Genomic DNA, 13,326 nt, shown 5'->3' with positions numbered 1-13,326 from the left:
TATCAAATGGAATAGTATCACACACACATATGTTTGATGCCATTCCATTTACTCCATTCCGGCCATTATTATGAGCCGTCCTCCTCTCAGCAGCCTCCACTGATGTTACATACATGGTATGGTGTGAGATTTTAGTTCTGGGTCGTCAAGATAATTTTATTTACCTACCTTAGTTGAATGCTCTGGCTGTAAGTCGCTCTTGATATCTGTTGAATGAATTTAGTTGAAACGTGTGAGGATGAGGGTCTCAATAAGCATTGTTTTTCTCAGTATATATTTTGTTATGTATATGTTATACTGAACAAAAATAAAAACGCAACATGTAAAATGTTGGGCCCATGTTTCCATACGCACAAACTGCTTATTTCTCGAAAAATGTTGGCACAAATTTGTTTACATCCCTTTTAGTGAGAATTTCTCCTTTGCCAAGATTATCCATCCACCTGACAGGTGTTGCATATCAAGAAGCCTGCATGCTGACTGCAGGAATGTCCACCAGAGCTGTTGCCAGAGAATTGAATGTTCATTTCTCTACCATAAGCCGCCTCCAACGTCGTTTTAGAGAATTTGAGAGAGAAGTCCAACCGGCCTCACAACCGCAGACCACGTGTAACCATGCCAGCCCAGGACCTCCACATCCGGCTTCCTCACCAGCGGGATTGTCTGAGGGGAGGGGGGGCGGGTGCTGAGGATTATTTCTGTCTGTAATAAAGCCTTTTTGTGGGGAAAAACTCATTCTGATTGGCTGGCCCTGGCTCCCCATTGGGTGGGCCTGGTTTCCAAGTGGGTGGGCCTATATCCTCTCAGGCCCACCCAAGGCTGCACCCCTGCCCAGTCATGTGAAATCCATAGATTAGGGCCTAAGGAATTTATTTAAATGAACTGATTTCCTTATATGAACTGTAACTCAGCAAAATCTTTGAAATTGATGCATGTTGCGTTTATATTTTTGTTCAGTATATATGTACTGAACTTTTCTGATGCTTTAAGCATGCTGTTTGATTAAAATAATTAAGACACAAATGACTCAAGAGGGAGCCAGAGATCAAGATAGGCTAACCAGAAGAAAGAAACCTGTTCTTTCTCCTACTGCTGCTGGCCTTCCCAGATTCTGCAGTTAAGCTCCTGAAGCCTACACCAGCGATCGGCAACCTTTTAAATTTGGAGTGCCAATTTATCTTACCATTTCTACCAATCTGTGTGCCAGTTATGATTTTCATATGCACATTTTAGTGGAGTGGAAAATCATTGTCTGTGGTTAATCTACATTCTATCTAAATCTAAATTAAAAATATAAAAATATAAAAGTACATTTTATTGCCAACTGTGTAAATATGTAAAAATTGCCTACTGTGGCTTGCGAAAGTATTCACCCCCTTTGCATTTTTCCTATTTTGTTGCCTTACAACCTGGAATTAAAATTGATTTTCAGGGGGTTTGTATCATTTGATTTACACAACATGCCTACCACTTTGAAGATGCAAAATATTTTTGGGGGTGAAATAAGACCCAAAAAATGAAAACTTGAGCGTGCATAACTAGTCAATACTTTGTAGAGCCACCTTTTGGAGCAATTACAACCTGTGGTATGTCTCTATAAGCTTGGCACATCTAGCCACTGGGATTTTTGCCCATTCTTCAAGGCAAAACTGCTCCAGCTCCTTCAAGTTGGATGGGTTCCGCTGGTATACAGCAATCTTTAAGTCATACCACAAATTCTCAATTGGATTGAGGTCTGGGCTTTGACTAGGCAATTACAAGACATTTAAATGTTTCCCCTTAAACCACTCGAGTGTTGCTTTAGCAGTATGCTTAGGGTCATTGTCCTGCTGGAAGGTGAACCTCCGTCCCAGTCTCAAATCTCTGGAAGACTGAAACAGGTTTCCCTCAAGAATTTCCCTGTATTTAGCGCCATCCATCATTCCTTCAATTCTGACCAGTTTCCCAGTCCCTGCTGATGAAAAACATCCCCACAGCATGATGCTGCCACCACCATGCTTCACTGTGGGGATGGTGTTCTCGGGGTGATGAGAGGTGTTGGGTTTGCGCCAGACATAGCGTTTTCCTTGATGGCCAAAAAGCTAAATATGTTTGGGGAGTCTCCCACATGCCTTTTGGCGAACACCAAACGTGTTGCTTATTTCTTTCTTTAAGCAATGGCTTTTTTCTGGCCACTCTTCCGTAAAGCCCAGCTCTGTGGAGTGTACGGCTTAAAGTGGTCCTATGAACAGATACTCCAATCTCCGCTGTGGAGCTTTGAAGCACCTTTAGGGTTATCTTCGGTCTCTTTGTTGCCTCTCTGATTAATGCCCACCTTGCCTGGTCTGTGAGTTTTGGTGGGCGGCCATCTCTTGGCAGGTTTGTTGTGGTGCCATATTCTTTCCATTTTTTATAATGGATTTAATGGTGCTCTGTGGGATGTTCAAAGTTTCAGATATTTTTTTATAACCCAACCCTGATCTGTACTTGTCCACAACTTTGCCCCTGACCTGTTTGGAGAGCTCCTTGGTCTTCATGGTGCCACTTGCTTGGTGGTGCTCCTTGCTTAGTGGTGTTGCAGACTCTGGGGCCTTTCAGAACAGGTGTATATATACTGAGATCATGTGACAGATCATGTGACACTTAGATTGCACACAGGTGAACTTTATTTAACTAATTATGTGACTTCTGAAGGTAATTGGTTGCACCAGATCTTATTTAGGGGCTTCATAGCAAAGGGGGTGAATACATATGCACGCACCACTTTTCCGTTATTCATTTTTTAGAATTTTTTGAAACAAGTTATTTTTTAAATTTCACTTCACCAATTTGGACTATTTTATTAAATGTCCATTATATGAAATCCAAATAAAAATCCATTTAAATTACAGGTTGTAATGCAAAAAATAGGAAAAACGCCAAGGGGGATGAATACTTTGGCAAGGCACTGTACATAAAGCCAACACATAAAAACATTGCAGCCTGAAAATATCCTGATGAAAATAAATATCCTATAAATCACATTGCTATGCATGGCCTGTCTGCAACGAACTTGAAACATTGTATCAACTATCAACTGGGTCACATAGAAACTCATGCTAGCAAACTTTAAACATTGTATAAAATATTCTGGGCCCTCAGAGTTTCCCGCGCCAGTGAGCTCGAGACAGACACAGCTGTAGGCAATTTGTGCAAGGGATAAGAAGTAATCAGGTATTTTATGACGTTTCCACTGGATCAGAGCATTACATTTTTCCCTTTCATGCCAAGTGGTTATCGAAAGGGAGAGAGCTGGAAATATTGTTCAAATACTTTGAGGAACTATCGTCATTCTCAATTGATTCTAAAAACAGACTTTGTTTACTTGCTGTTTGAGGTGAAGAAAAATTACTTTGAGAAGCTCCACAGCTCATTAGTGGTGGTGAGTTAAGACAATCAGAAATACTATCAGACATCCCCAAATGGACACATTTATATACCTACATTTGCGCACAGGCCAGGTAGGCTAGTCCTACTTCTACATGCCTAATCAGGTAAAGTTCACCTCAGCAGCCACAAACTGGTCTTCCCCTGCTGAGACCCCTGTCACCATCTGATCCTGCTCAGATTAGGATATTATCCAAGAATAGAATCAATGGTTCAATAACTGAAGTGACCATTATTCCCAGATCTCAGACTGTAGACTACCCATCAACTCAAGACGGAACTTTGTATCCATTCACTGATTGTTATAATATACTGCAAAATTCACCTGAGCTCCGTAGACTGGTCATCCCTGGCTGTGTGACCCTGCTGGGACACCTGTCACCATCTGATCCTGCTAAGACATGATGAGCATAGTGTTGTGTACTGACTGTGCACCATGACAGTGAAGCCTGTAGAGCTGTTTATACCATGTGAAAAGTAGGGAATTACCTAGGGAAACTGACAGATCAATAACGTTACATTGCTATACTGACTCTAATAAAAACTCACATTGCGCTGTCATAAAACTTCAAAATATCGGACTTCAATCGTTTGGCCAATGGTTTCATCATTTGATTCAAGTCTAGTGGCATCGAGGCAAAAAGAATAGCTACAGTTAGTGAGCTAGCTATCTAATGTTAGTCAACTTTTGGATAGCTCTAATGGTAGCTACAACAACTGTTGAAAACTAGCAAAGTTAATTTTCTTCTGTTGAAAGGGGACAAAACAAAGGCTACAAAAAAATGGTTAAGTGGTTGTCCCACTGGCTATCATAAGGTGAATGCACCAATTTGTATGTCGCTCTGGATAAGAGCGTCTGCTAAATGACGTAAATGTAAAATGTAATCAGTCATGTAAGGAGGAGCCAGTTCCTGCTCTGCTTGCTTTTACAACTCTGAGAAAAAGCACAACACACACAGACAACAGCTGCCTCTGTTCGCACGCTCTGTGGTGTCCGCGCGGTCCTAAATCCAGTTGTCTGAAACCGCCAAACAGCCTACCTGACCGCTCTGAGACATGGTCCTAAAGCACACTGTCACCATTTTTTGTATCACAGTGCAATTATAAAATTAAGGGGGACAAAAATGCAATTTCAGAATGTGGGGGAAGGGGCATGTGAAAGTTGCGCCCCTCCGACCCCACTGTATCTTCTGAAAGTGACACAGTGCTCTCCGGTGGACTGAAGCTGAACTTTACTACAACTAGATATTTAAAGGAAAATTCCACTCAAAAACTATTTTGGTTTTCATTTCATTAGTCCCACTGTTGATACAGTCCCAAAATGTTTTTCATGTCAGCAATCAAAATACAGAAAGTGTAACCTATTTTACCTATTTGGTAAAAGACCAAGTCCATATTATGGCAAGAACAGCTAAAATAAGCAAAGAGAAATGACAGTCCATCATTACTTTAAGACATGAAGGTCAGTCAATATGGAACATTTCAAGAACTTCTTCAAGTGCAGTCGCAAAAACCATCAAGCGCTATGATGAAACTGGCTCTCATGAGGACCGGAATGGAAGACCCAGAGTTACCTGTGCTGCAGAGTTCATTAGAGTTACCAGCCTCAGAAATTGCAGCACAAATAAATGCTTCACAGAGTTCAAGTCACAGACACATCTCAACATCAACTGTTCAGAGGAGACTGTGTGAATCAGGCCTTCATGGTCGAATTTCTGCAAAGAGACTACTAAAGGACACCAATAAGAAGAAGAGACCTGCTTGGGCCAAGAAACATGAGCAATGGACATCTGGTTTGGGCTTAGTGGGACTATCATTTGTTTTTCAACAGGACAGTGACCCAACACACCTCCAGGCTGTGTAAGGGCTGTTTTACCAAGAAGGAGAGTGATGGAGTGCTGCATCAGATGACCTGGCATCCACAATCACCCGACCTCAACCCAATTGAGATGGTTTGGGATGAGTCGGATGGCAGAGTGAAGGAAAAGCAGCCAACAAGTGCTCAGCATACGTGGGAACTCCTTCAAGACTGTTGGAAAAGCATTCCAGGTGAAGCTGGTTGAGAGAATGCCAAGTGTGTGCAAAGCTGTCATCAAGGCAAAGGGTGGCTATTTGAAGAATCTCAAATATAAAATATATTTAGATTTGTTTAACAGTTTTTTGGTTACTACATGATTCCATATGTGTAATTTCATAGTTTTGATGTCTTCACTATTATTCTACAATGTAGACAATAGTAAAAAGGAAGAAAAACCCTGGAATGAGTAGGTGTGTCCAAACTTTTGACTGTAAACTACTCATTTACCTCTTATCAATAGCTCTTATCAATAGCTCTTATCAAGTTGTAAATTACAGGTGTTATTTCCTTCTGAAAAAAATTAAGTAAATGCTTTTTCCACTTGGAACCGGCAGGTTCACTAGACCTTATTCATGGTTTCCTCGTGCATAAAGGTGGTGGAATTATGAGGGAATTAAGTCAAGGTCAGACTACCGCTTATCTTTAGACACAGCGCAGCCACACCTTCGTTTATTTGAACGCCAAAACGAATAGAGAGTGCACACTATTCTCATGCTTAAAATTCAAGGTCGGAATATGGGTAGAGAGAAAAGTGCATCAACGGGAATTACGTTCCATTTACGCGCGCTTAACTCTGGTCAGAATTCCACCCTACATGATCGAGGGATACTACAGAGTGTAGTATCGTTTTCTACAGTATACTACTACAAAATAGGGTTGTTCAGCGGTCTAAATCAAATCAAATCAAATCGTATTTGTCACATACACGTGTTTAGCAGATGTTTTAGCGGGTGTAGCGAAATGCTTGTGCTTCTAGCTCCGACAGTGCAGTGATATCTAACAATTTCACAACATATACCCAATACACACAAAACTAGTAAGGAATGGGATTTAAGAATACATATATATGGACAAGTAATGACAGAGCGGCGTGGACTAAGATACAGTAGAATGTTATAGAATAGAATGCCTCTGGACCACAAGGTTACAATTCGCCCCACTTCTATTTCAACAACTGTCTCTAGATTTGCCCTCTGTCTCTATCCCATACAATAGCAACAAACTGGGATGTTTTCTTTGTTTCTTTACATAGTGAATCAAATCAAATGTTATTTGTCACATGCTTGGTAAACAGGTGTAGACTAACAGTGAAATGCTTACTTACGGGCCCTTCCCAACAATGCAGCATAAGCACGGTGACAAATAGCGACATACGTTTGATCTTTTGTTTAACAAATGAAAAGGCAGATCATCAAATTCTTTGCATATTTTATTTTTTATTTTCTTGATTTTATTTTCCAACTTTCAACTCACACGGTCATATTTTACATCTTTGCAATAAAACATGAATACAATAGTTTTGCTTAGGATTTCATAGATCTAAAAATATTTGACCTTTTCTGGGGGGGGGGGATACATAAGTTGGACCTGTTGTTGGAGTATGAGTGTGTGTGTGTGTGATCGAGACTGCTTAACACACACACTAACGTACTGTCTCTCTCTCTCTCTCTGTCTCTCTCTCTGTCTCTCTCTCTCTGTCTCTCTCTCTCTGTCTCTCTCTCTCTCTGTCTCTCTCTCTGTCTCTCTCTCTGTCTCTCTCTCTGTCTCTCTCTCTGTCTCTCTCTCTGTCTCTCTCTCTGTCTCTCTCTCTGTCTTTCTCTCTGTCTGTCTCTCTGGGCTACAGTCAAGATATTGCTTACAGCTGTGAGGTTGTACAACTTAATTAATTAATCACATGTGATTTCATCGTCTTTAAATACAAACATCAATGCACAAATAATCCCACAGGATTAAAAAATGGCCAGAAAAAACAAAAACAGTCATGTGACAGGAAATAATCATCACGCTAATAAATAATGATATGTGATTGGTGCGAATACAAAAACAAAACGATTGACACTGATTCCATTTTTTTTCAATTTTTTTCTTTAAAGAATTGTCAAATGTGAGTGAGTGAAGGTTTCCTTTTTACGTTATCAGTTGATTAAATTCCCTGTCCGTCCATCTGTCCGTCCGTCGTAGTCTGAAACCAAGACTATATGTACATAGTTGACAAAACAATCACCAAATATACAAAGGAAATCAGGCTTATCTTGTGGATATCTGGTAGATGTCGTCATCTGATGGCGTTGGCAAAACACATCTTCATCCTCATCATCACCTCTACCATCATCATCACCATCATCATCATCGTTATCATTACACATTATTGTACATACAGCAAGTCATTCATAAATTAAAGGTGATAGGCGCGGTCTGAGTGGTGACTGAAGGAGAGCGGACTGTGATCTCTCCATGCTTGTCAATCAGAGACAGAGAGTAGGAAACGGAACAGTATTTACAGAAATCATATTCACCCTTCTGGGAGTTGAAAACAGATTCTACAAATATACATCAAATCAAACAAATAAAATAAACCTACAGAAATTAAATGGAAAAAATAAGAATAATAATCTTACAAAATAAACCCGATTTGGGTTTAAGCCAACAGCGCATGTTCTCTTCAATGGGAAGTACTGCTTCAGACCAGTTTAATCCAGTTTTAAACCAGTTCAATCCAGTCTAGACCAATTCAATCCAGTTTATACCAGTTTAATCTTTCTGTGGTAGTCTGGACCCCATCTCTTATCCTTTAAAACCCCTTTAAAACAAAATAAACCTAACTAAATAAGCCTAACTAAATAAACCTGACAAAATAACTAAAGCAACAAAACAAACGGTACTAGTGTTATTTAGTCCTGTGAAGCGATAAGCCTTTTGTCCAGTGACAGTGACTGTTGTCACACATTAAAAGTCCTATACGGGCCTGTTCAGACCCAGTCAACATCAAGACGCAGATTTGTTCTTCTTCTTATTTGATCTTAGTTTATTATTATCAGGATTCCTTCAGGGTGTCGTGTGGCTGTAGGACAAGGGTTGAAATGGCAGCGCACGTGAGCGTGCACGTACGCACAAAGGGAAGATGTCTTACAGTAGCTGGATTCTCTTCCTTTTCAAGTGACATCATCACAGGAAGAAGAGTTCTAAGGGCTTTCCCACCTCTCCTTTTATTCTCCCTGTCTTCATTCCTTTCTTCCTGGTTGTACAGCGTGACCTTTTAACTCTCCTCCTCTCTTCCTCTTCCTCATCTTCCTCCTCTCTTCCAACTTCTCTTTTAGTCCCTCTCCCTCCCTCTCTCTTTTTCTCCTTATTGTTTCATCCTTTCCTCCTCTTCCTCATCCTCCTCATCCTCATCTTCCTCATCTTCTTCCTCCTCCTCTCTTCCTCTTCCTCATCTTCCTCCTCCTCTTCCTCCTCCTCAGTACCTGTTCTGGTGTTCGTAGTGCCAGCGGTTGAAGTCGATGTTGAAAGCGACGATGCTGCCAGATGCCATGCCAGTGATCAGAGTCCTGCAGACAGAGGAGACAGAAATGGAGAAAGAGAGAGGGAGAGAGAGAGAGAGAGATGGAGAAAGAGAGAGAGAGAGATGGAGAAAGAGAGAGAGCACCTCAGACCAGCAAAGACCATAATATACACTGAGCTCTTTCCATGACATAGACTGACCAGGTGAATCCAGATGAAAGCTATGATCCCTTATTGATGTCACTTGTTAAATCCACTTCAATCAGTGTAGATGAAGGGGAGAAGACAGGTTAAAGAAGGACTTTTAAGCCTTGAGACAATTGAGACATGGATTGTGTATGTGTGCCATTCAGAGGGTGAATGGGCAAGACAAAATATTTAAGTGCCTTTTGAGCGGGGTATGGTAGTAGGTGCCAGGCGCACCGGTTTGAGTGTGTCAAGAACTGCAACGCTGCTGGGTCAACAGTTTCCCGTGTGTATCAAGACTGGTCCACCACCCAAAGGACATCCAGCCAACTTGACACAACTGTGGGAAGCATTGAGGTCAACTTGGGCAAGCATCCCTGTGGAACGCTTTCGACGAATTGTGGCTGTTCTGAGGGCAAAATGGGGTGCAACTCAATATTAGAAAGGTGTTCCTAATGTTTTGTACACTCAGTGTATATATGCCATTTAAAATACTATTTTATCCAAAGCCACTTTCAGTCATACGTGCATACATTTAACATATGGGTGGTCCAGGGAATTAAACCCACTATCATGGCGTTGCAAGCACCATGCCCTACCAACTGAGCTACATAAAGAGACCAGAACAGACCACATCAGACCAGTGACCTCTACAGACTGGATCAGACCAGTGACCTCTACAGACTGGATCAGACCAGTGACCTCTACAGACTGCATCAGACCAGTGACCTCTACAGACCAGCAGGACCTCTACAGACTGCATCAGACCAGTGATCTCTACAGACTGGATGAGACCAAAACACCAAAGGACTGATAAACAGGGCTGCTCAGCTCAGAACGCAGCCCTCCCCTCTGCCCCTCCTCTCCCCACACACCCTCCCACCTCCCCACCTCCTCCCCCCACACACCCTACCTCCCGTCCTCCCCACCTCCTCCTCTCCCCACACCCTCCCTCCCGTCCTCCCCACCTCCTCCTCTCCCCACACCCTCCCTCCCGTCCTACCCACCTCTGGTCGTGAGAGAGGTCCATGGCGCGGATGCCAGCGTCACAGCCAGGGTAGATGTAGAGCTGTTTGAAGTCACAGGCCTGCCACACCTCCACCACCCCGTTGTCTCCTCCTGTCACCAGGTTCTGACCATCACTACTCAGCAGGATCGCCTGGAGGGAGGGGGGTGGTGGAGGAGGGAGGGGGGTGGAGGAGGGAGGGAGGGAGGGGGTGGAGGAGGGAGGGTGGGGGGGGTGGAGGAGGGAGGGAGGGGGGAGGGAGGAGGGAGGGAGGTTGAGGGAGGAGGGAGGGAGGGGTGGAGGAGGGAGGGGGGAGGGAGGGAGGGTGGAGGAGGGAGGGGGAGGGTGGAGGGAGGAGGGAGGGAGCGGGATGGAGGAGGGAGGGAGGGGAGTGGAGGAGGGAGGGAGGGAGGGGGAGGGAGGAGAGCGGGATGGAGGGAGGAGGGAGGGAGGGAGGGGAGGGGTGGAGGAGGGAGGGTGGAGGAGGGAGTGAGGTGGTGGAGGAGGGAGGGAGGGAGGTTGAAGGAGGAGGAGGGAGGGAGGGGGGGTGGAGGAGGGAGGGAGGGAGGGTGGAGGAGGGAGGGAGGGGGGAGGGTGGAGGAGGGAGGGAGGGAGGGAGGGTGGAGGAGGGAGGGGGAGGGTGGAGGGAGGAGGGAGGGAGCGGGGTGGAGGAGGGAGGGAGGGGAGGGTGGAGGAGGGAGGGAGGGAGGGGGAGGGAGGGAGGGAGGGTGGAGGAGGGAGGGGAGGGTGGAGGGAGGAGGGAGGGAGCGGGGTGGAGGAGGGAGGGAGGGGAGGGTGGAGGAGGGAGGGAGGGAGGGGGAGGAGGGAGGGAGGAGGGAGGGAGGGGGGTGGAGGAGGGAGGGAGGGAGGGGGAGGGTGGAGGAGGGAGGGAGGGAGGGAGGGAGGGGAGGGAGGGAGGGTGGAGGAGGAGGGAGGGAGGGGGTGGAGGGAGGAGGGAGGGAGTGGGGTGGAGGGAGGAGGGAGGGAGGGAGGGGTGGAGGGAGGAGGGAAAGCGAGAAAGAGAGGTATAAACCAGCAGCAAACTTGACTTAGTGTGTGTTTGTGTGTGTGTGTGTGTGTGTGTGTGTGTGTGTGTGTGTGTGTGTGTGTGTGTGTGTGTTTGTGTGTGTGTGTTTGTGTGTGTGTGTGTGTGTGTGTGTGTGTGTGTGTGTCGTATGTGTGTGTATATAATATATTATAGTGATATAATATATATACTGTATCTGTGGTCTTACCCGTGTAGAGTCGTTGACCTCCATTTGAGCCAGTAGTTTCCCGTTGATGCTGAAGTTACAGAAGCGTCCTCTCTCATAACAGATGATACAGTGGCCCTCACTGGACACAGAGATGAGGCGGGGCCTCAGGCACAACTCTGGGCCCTCCAGGGCCCGCAGCAGGTCCCCTGTTATAGTATGGACCAGGCATGGACCCTCTGGAGAGAGAAAAAAATAGAGATTTAGAAACACATATATACACATACACACACACACACACACACACACACACACACACACACACACACACACACACACTGACCTTTGGCCCCACTGATGACCAATCCCAGCTCAGCGCAGACGGACACACACACCACCTCATGGTCGTGACCCGTTAGCACAGCTCTAGGAGCAGGGTAGTCACCTAGGAAACACACAGATCAGTTGAAGAGCAGGAACAGTATCTGTATGGAGTTCAGAACAACCTTACACTGGTACACTTCTGTTCCTTTCCAGTCTTAGACCAATAGTCTGCACCACATAAACAAACAAACACATTCACACACTCCTCCCACTCCTCCCTCCCTCCCACCCCTCCCACCCTCCCTCCCTCCCACCCTCCCTCCCTCCCCCCTCCCTCCCTCCCTCCCTCCCTCCCTCCCTCCCTCCCATCCCTCCCTCCCCTCCCACCCCTCCCTCCCTCCCTCCCTCCCTCCCTCCATCCCACCCCTCCCCCTCCCTCCCTCCTCGCTCCCCCTCCCACCCCTCCCTCCCTCCCTCCCTCACTTACTGTTGTTGGGGTTGTCTCCTATGATGTGGTGTCGTCCACTCCAGTACCACAGCAGCAGGGTAGCGTCTCTGGACCCTGACACGATGTAACAGTCCCCCCCGATGTAGCTCTCTGACCGGGCCAGACACGTCACCACGTCCCAGTGGCCAAACACTATCTGGGTCAGTTTACCTACAGAGGAGAGGGAGAGGAGGGAGAGGAGGGAGGGGGGAGAGATGAGAGAGGGGAGAGATACAGTGCATTAGGAAAGTATTCAGACCCCTTGACTTTTTCAACATTTTGTTACGTTACAGCCTTATTCTAAAATGGATTAAAACATTTATTTCCCCTCATCAATCTACACACAATACCCCATAATGACAAAGGAAAAACAGGTTTTTAGAAATGTTTGCAAATGTATTCAAAATTAAAAAACTGAAATATCATCTTTACATAAGTATTCAGACCCTTTACTCAGTACTTTGTTGAAGCACCTTTGGCAGCGATTACAGCCTCAAGTCTTCTTGGGTATGACGCTACAAACTTGACACACCTGTATTTGGGGAGTTCTTCCCATTCTTCTCCGCAGATCCTCTCAAACTCTGTCAGGTTGGATGGGGAGCGTCGCTGCACAGATATTTTCAGGTCTCTCCAGAGATGTTCGATCGGGTTCAAGTCTGGGCTCTGGCTGGGCCACTCAAGGATATTCAGATACTTGTCCTGAAGCCACTCCTGCGTTGTCTTGGCTGTGTGCTTAGGGTCGTTGTGCTGTTGGAAGGTGAAACCTTCGCCCAAATCTGAGGTCCTGAGCGCTCTGGAGCAGGTTTTCATCAATAATCTCTCTGTACTTTGCTCCGTTCATCTTTCCCTCGATCCTGACTATTCTCCCAGACCTTGCCGCTTAAAAACATCCCCACAGCATGATGCTGCCACCACCATGCTTCACCGTAGGGATGGTGCCAGGTTTCCTCCAGACGTGACACTTGGCATTCAGGCCAAAGAGTTACATCTTGGTTTCATCAGACCAGAGAATCTTGTTTTGGCAAACTCCAAGCAGGCAGTCATGTGCCTTTTACTGAGGAGTGGCTTCTGTCTGTCCACTCTACCATAAAGGCCTGATTGGTGGAGTGCTGCAGAGATGGTTGTCCTTCTGGAAGGTTCTCCCATCTCCACAGAGGAACTCTGGAGCTCTGTCAGAGTGACCATCGGGTTCTTGGTCACCTCTCTGACCAAGGCCTTTCTCCCCCGATTGATCAGTTTGGCCGGGCGGCCAGCTCTAGGAAGAGTCTTGGTGGTTCCAAACTTCTTCCACTTAAGAATGATGGAGGCCACTGTATTCTTGGGGACCTTCAATGCCGCAGGAATTTTTTGGTACCCTTCCCCAGAT

At 45.6% G+C, this 13,326-nt stretch overlaps 1 protein-coding gene across 4 annotated transcripts in view; it reads right to left on the bottom strand.

Moving 5' to 3' along the window:
• Nucleotides 1-8,649: 8,649 nt before the first annotated feature.
• nbeaa (neurobeachin a) overlaps nucleotides 8,650-13,326 on the bottom strand; it is a 231,892-nt gene continuing 227,215 nt past the window's right edge. For all 4 annotated transcript variants that reach the window (XM_041851474.2, XM_041851470.1, XM_041851471.2 and 1 more), the window contains 5 exons: nucleotides 11,961-12,131; nucleotides 11,493-11,594; nucleotides 11,192-11,388; nucleotides 9,958-10,109; nucleotides 8,650-8,811 (listed from right to left, as the gene is read on the bottom strand). In XM_041851474.2, coding sequence (XP_041707408.2) covers nucleotides 8,721-8,811; nucleotides 9,958-10,109; nucleotides 11,192-11,388; nucleotides 11,493-11,594; nucleotides 11,961-12,131 — 713 coding nt within the window. In that variant the 3' untranslated portion in view covers nucleotides 8,650-8,720. The remainder of the gene's footprint in view (nucleotides 8,812-9,957; nucleotides 10,110-11,191; nucleotides 11,389-11,492; nucleotides 11,595-11,960; nucleotides 12,132-13,326) is intronic.

Source organism: Coregonus clupeaformis, chromosome 27 (genome assembly GCF_020615455.1).
Source record: "Coregonus clupeaformis isolate EN_2021a chromosome 27, ASM2061545v1, whole genome shotgun sequence".
Classification (NCBI taxonomy): Eukaryota; Metazoa; Chordata; class Actinopteri; order Salmoniformes; family Salmonidae; genus Coregonus; species Coregonus clupeaformis.
Note: the sequence above shows the minus strand (reverse complement) of the source record. Positions and strands in the feature narration are given on the sequence as shown.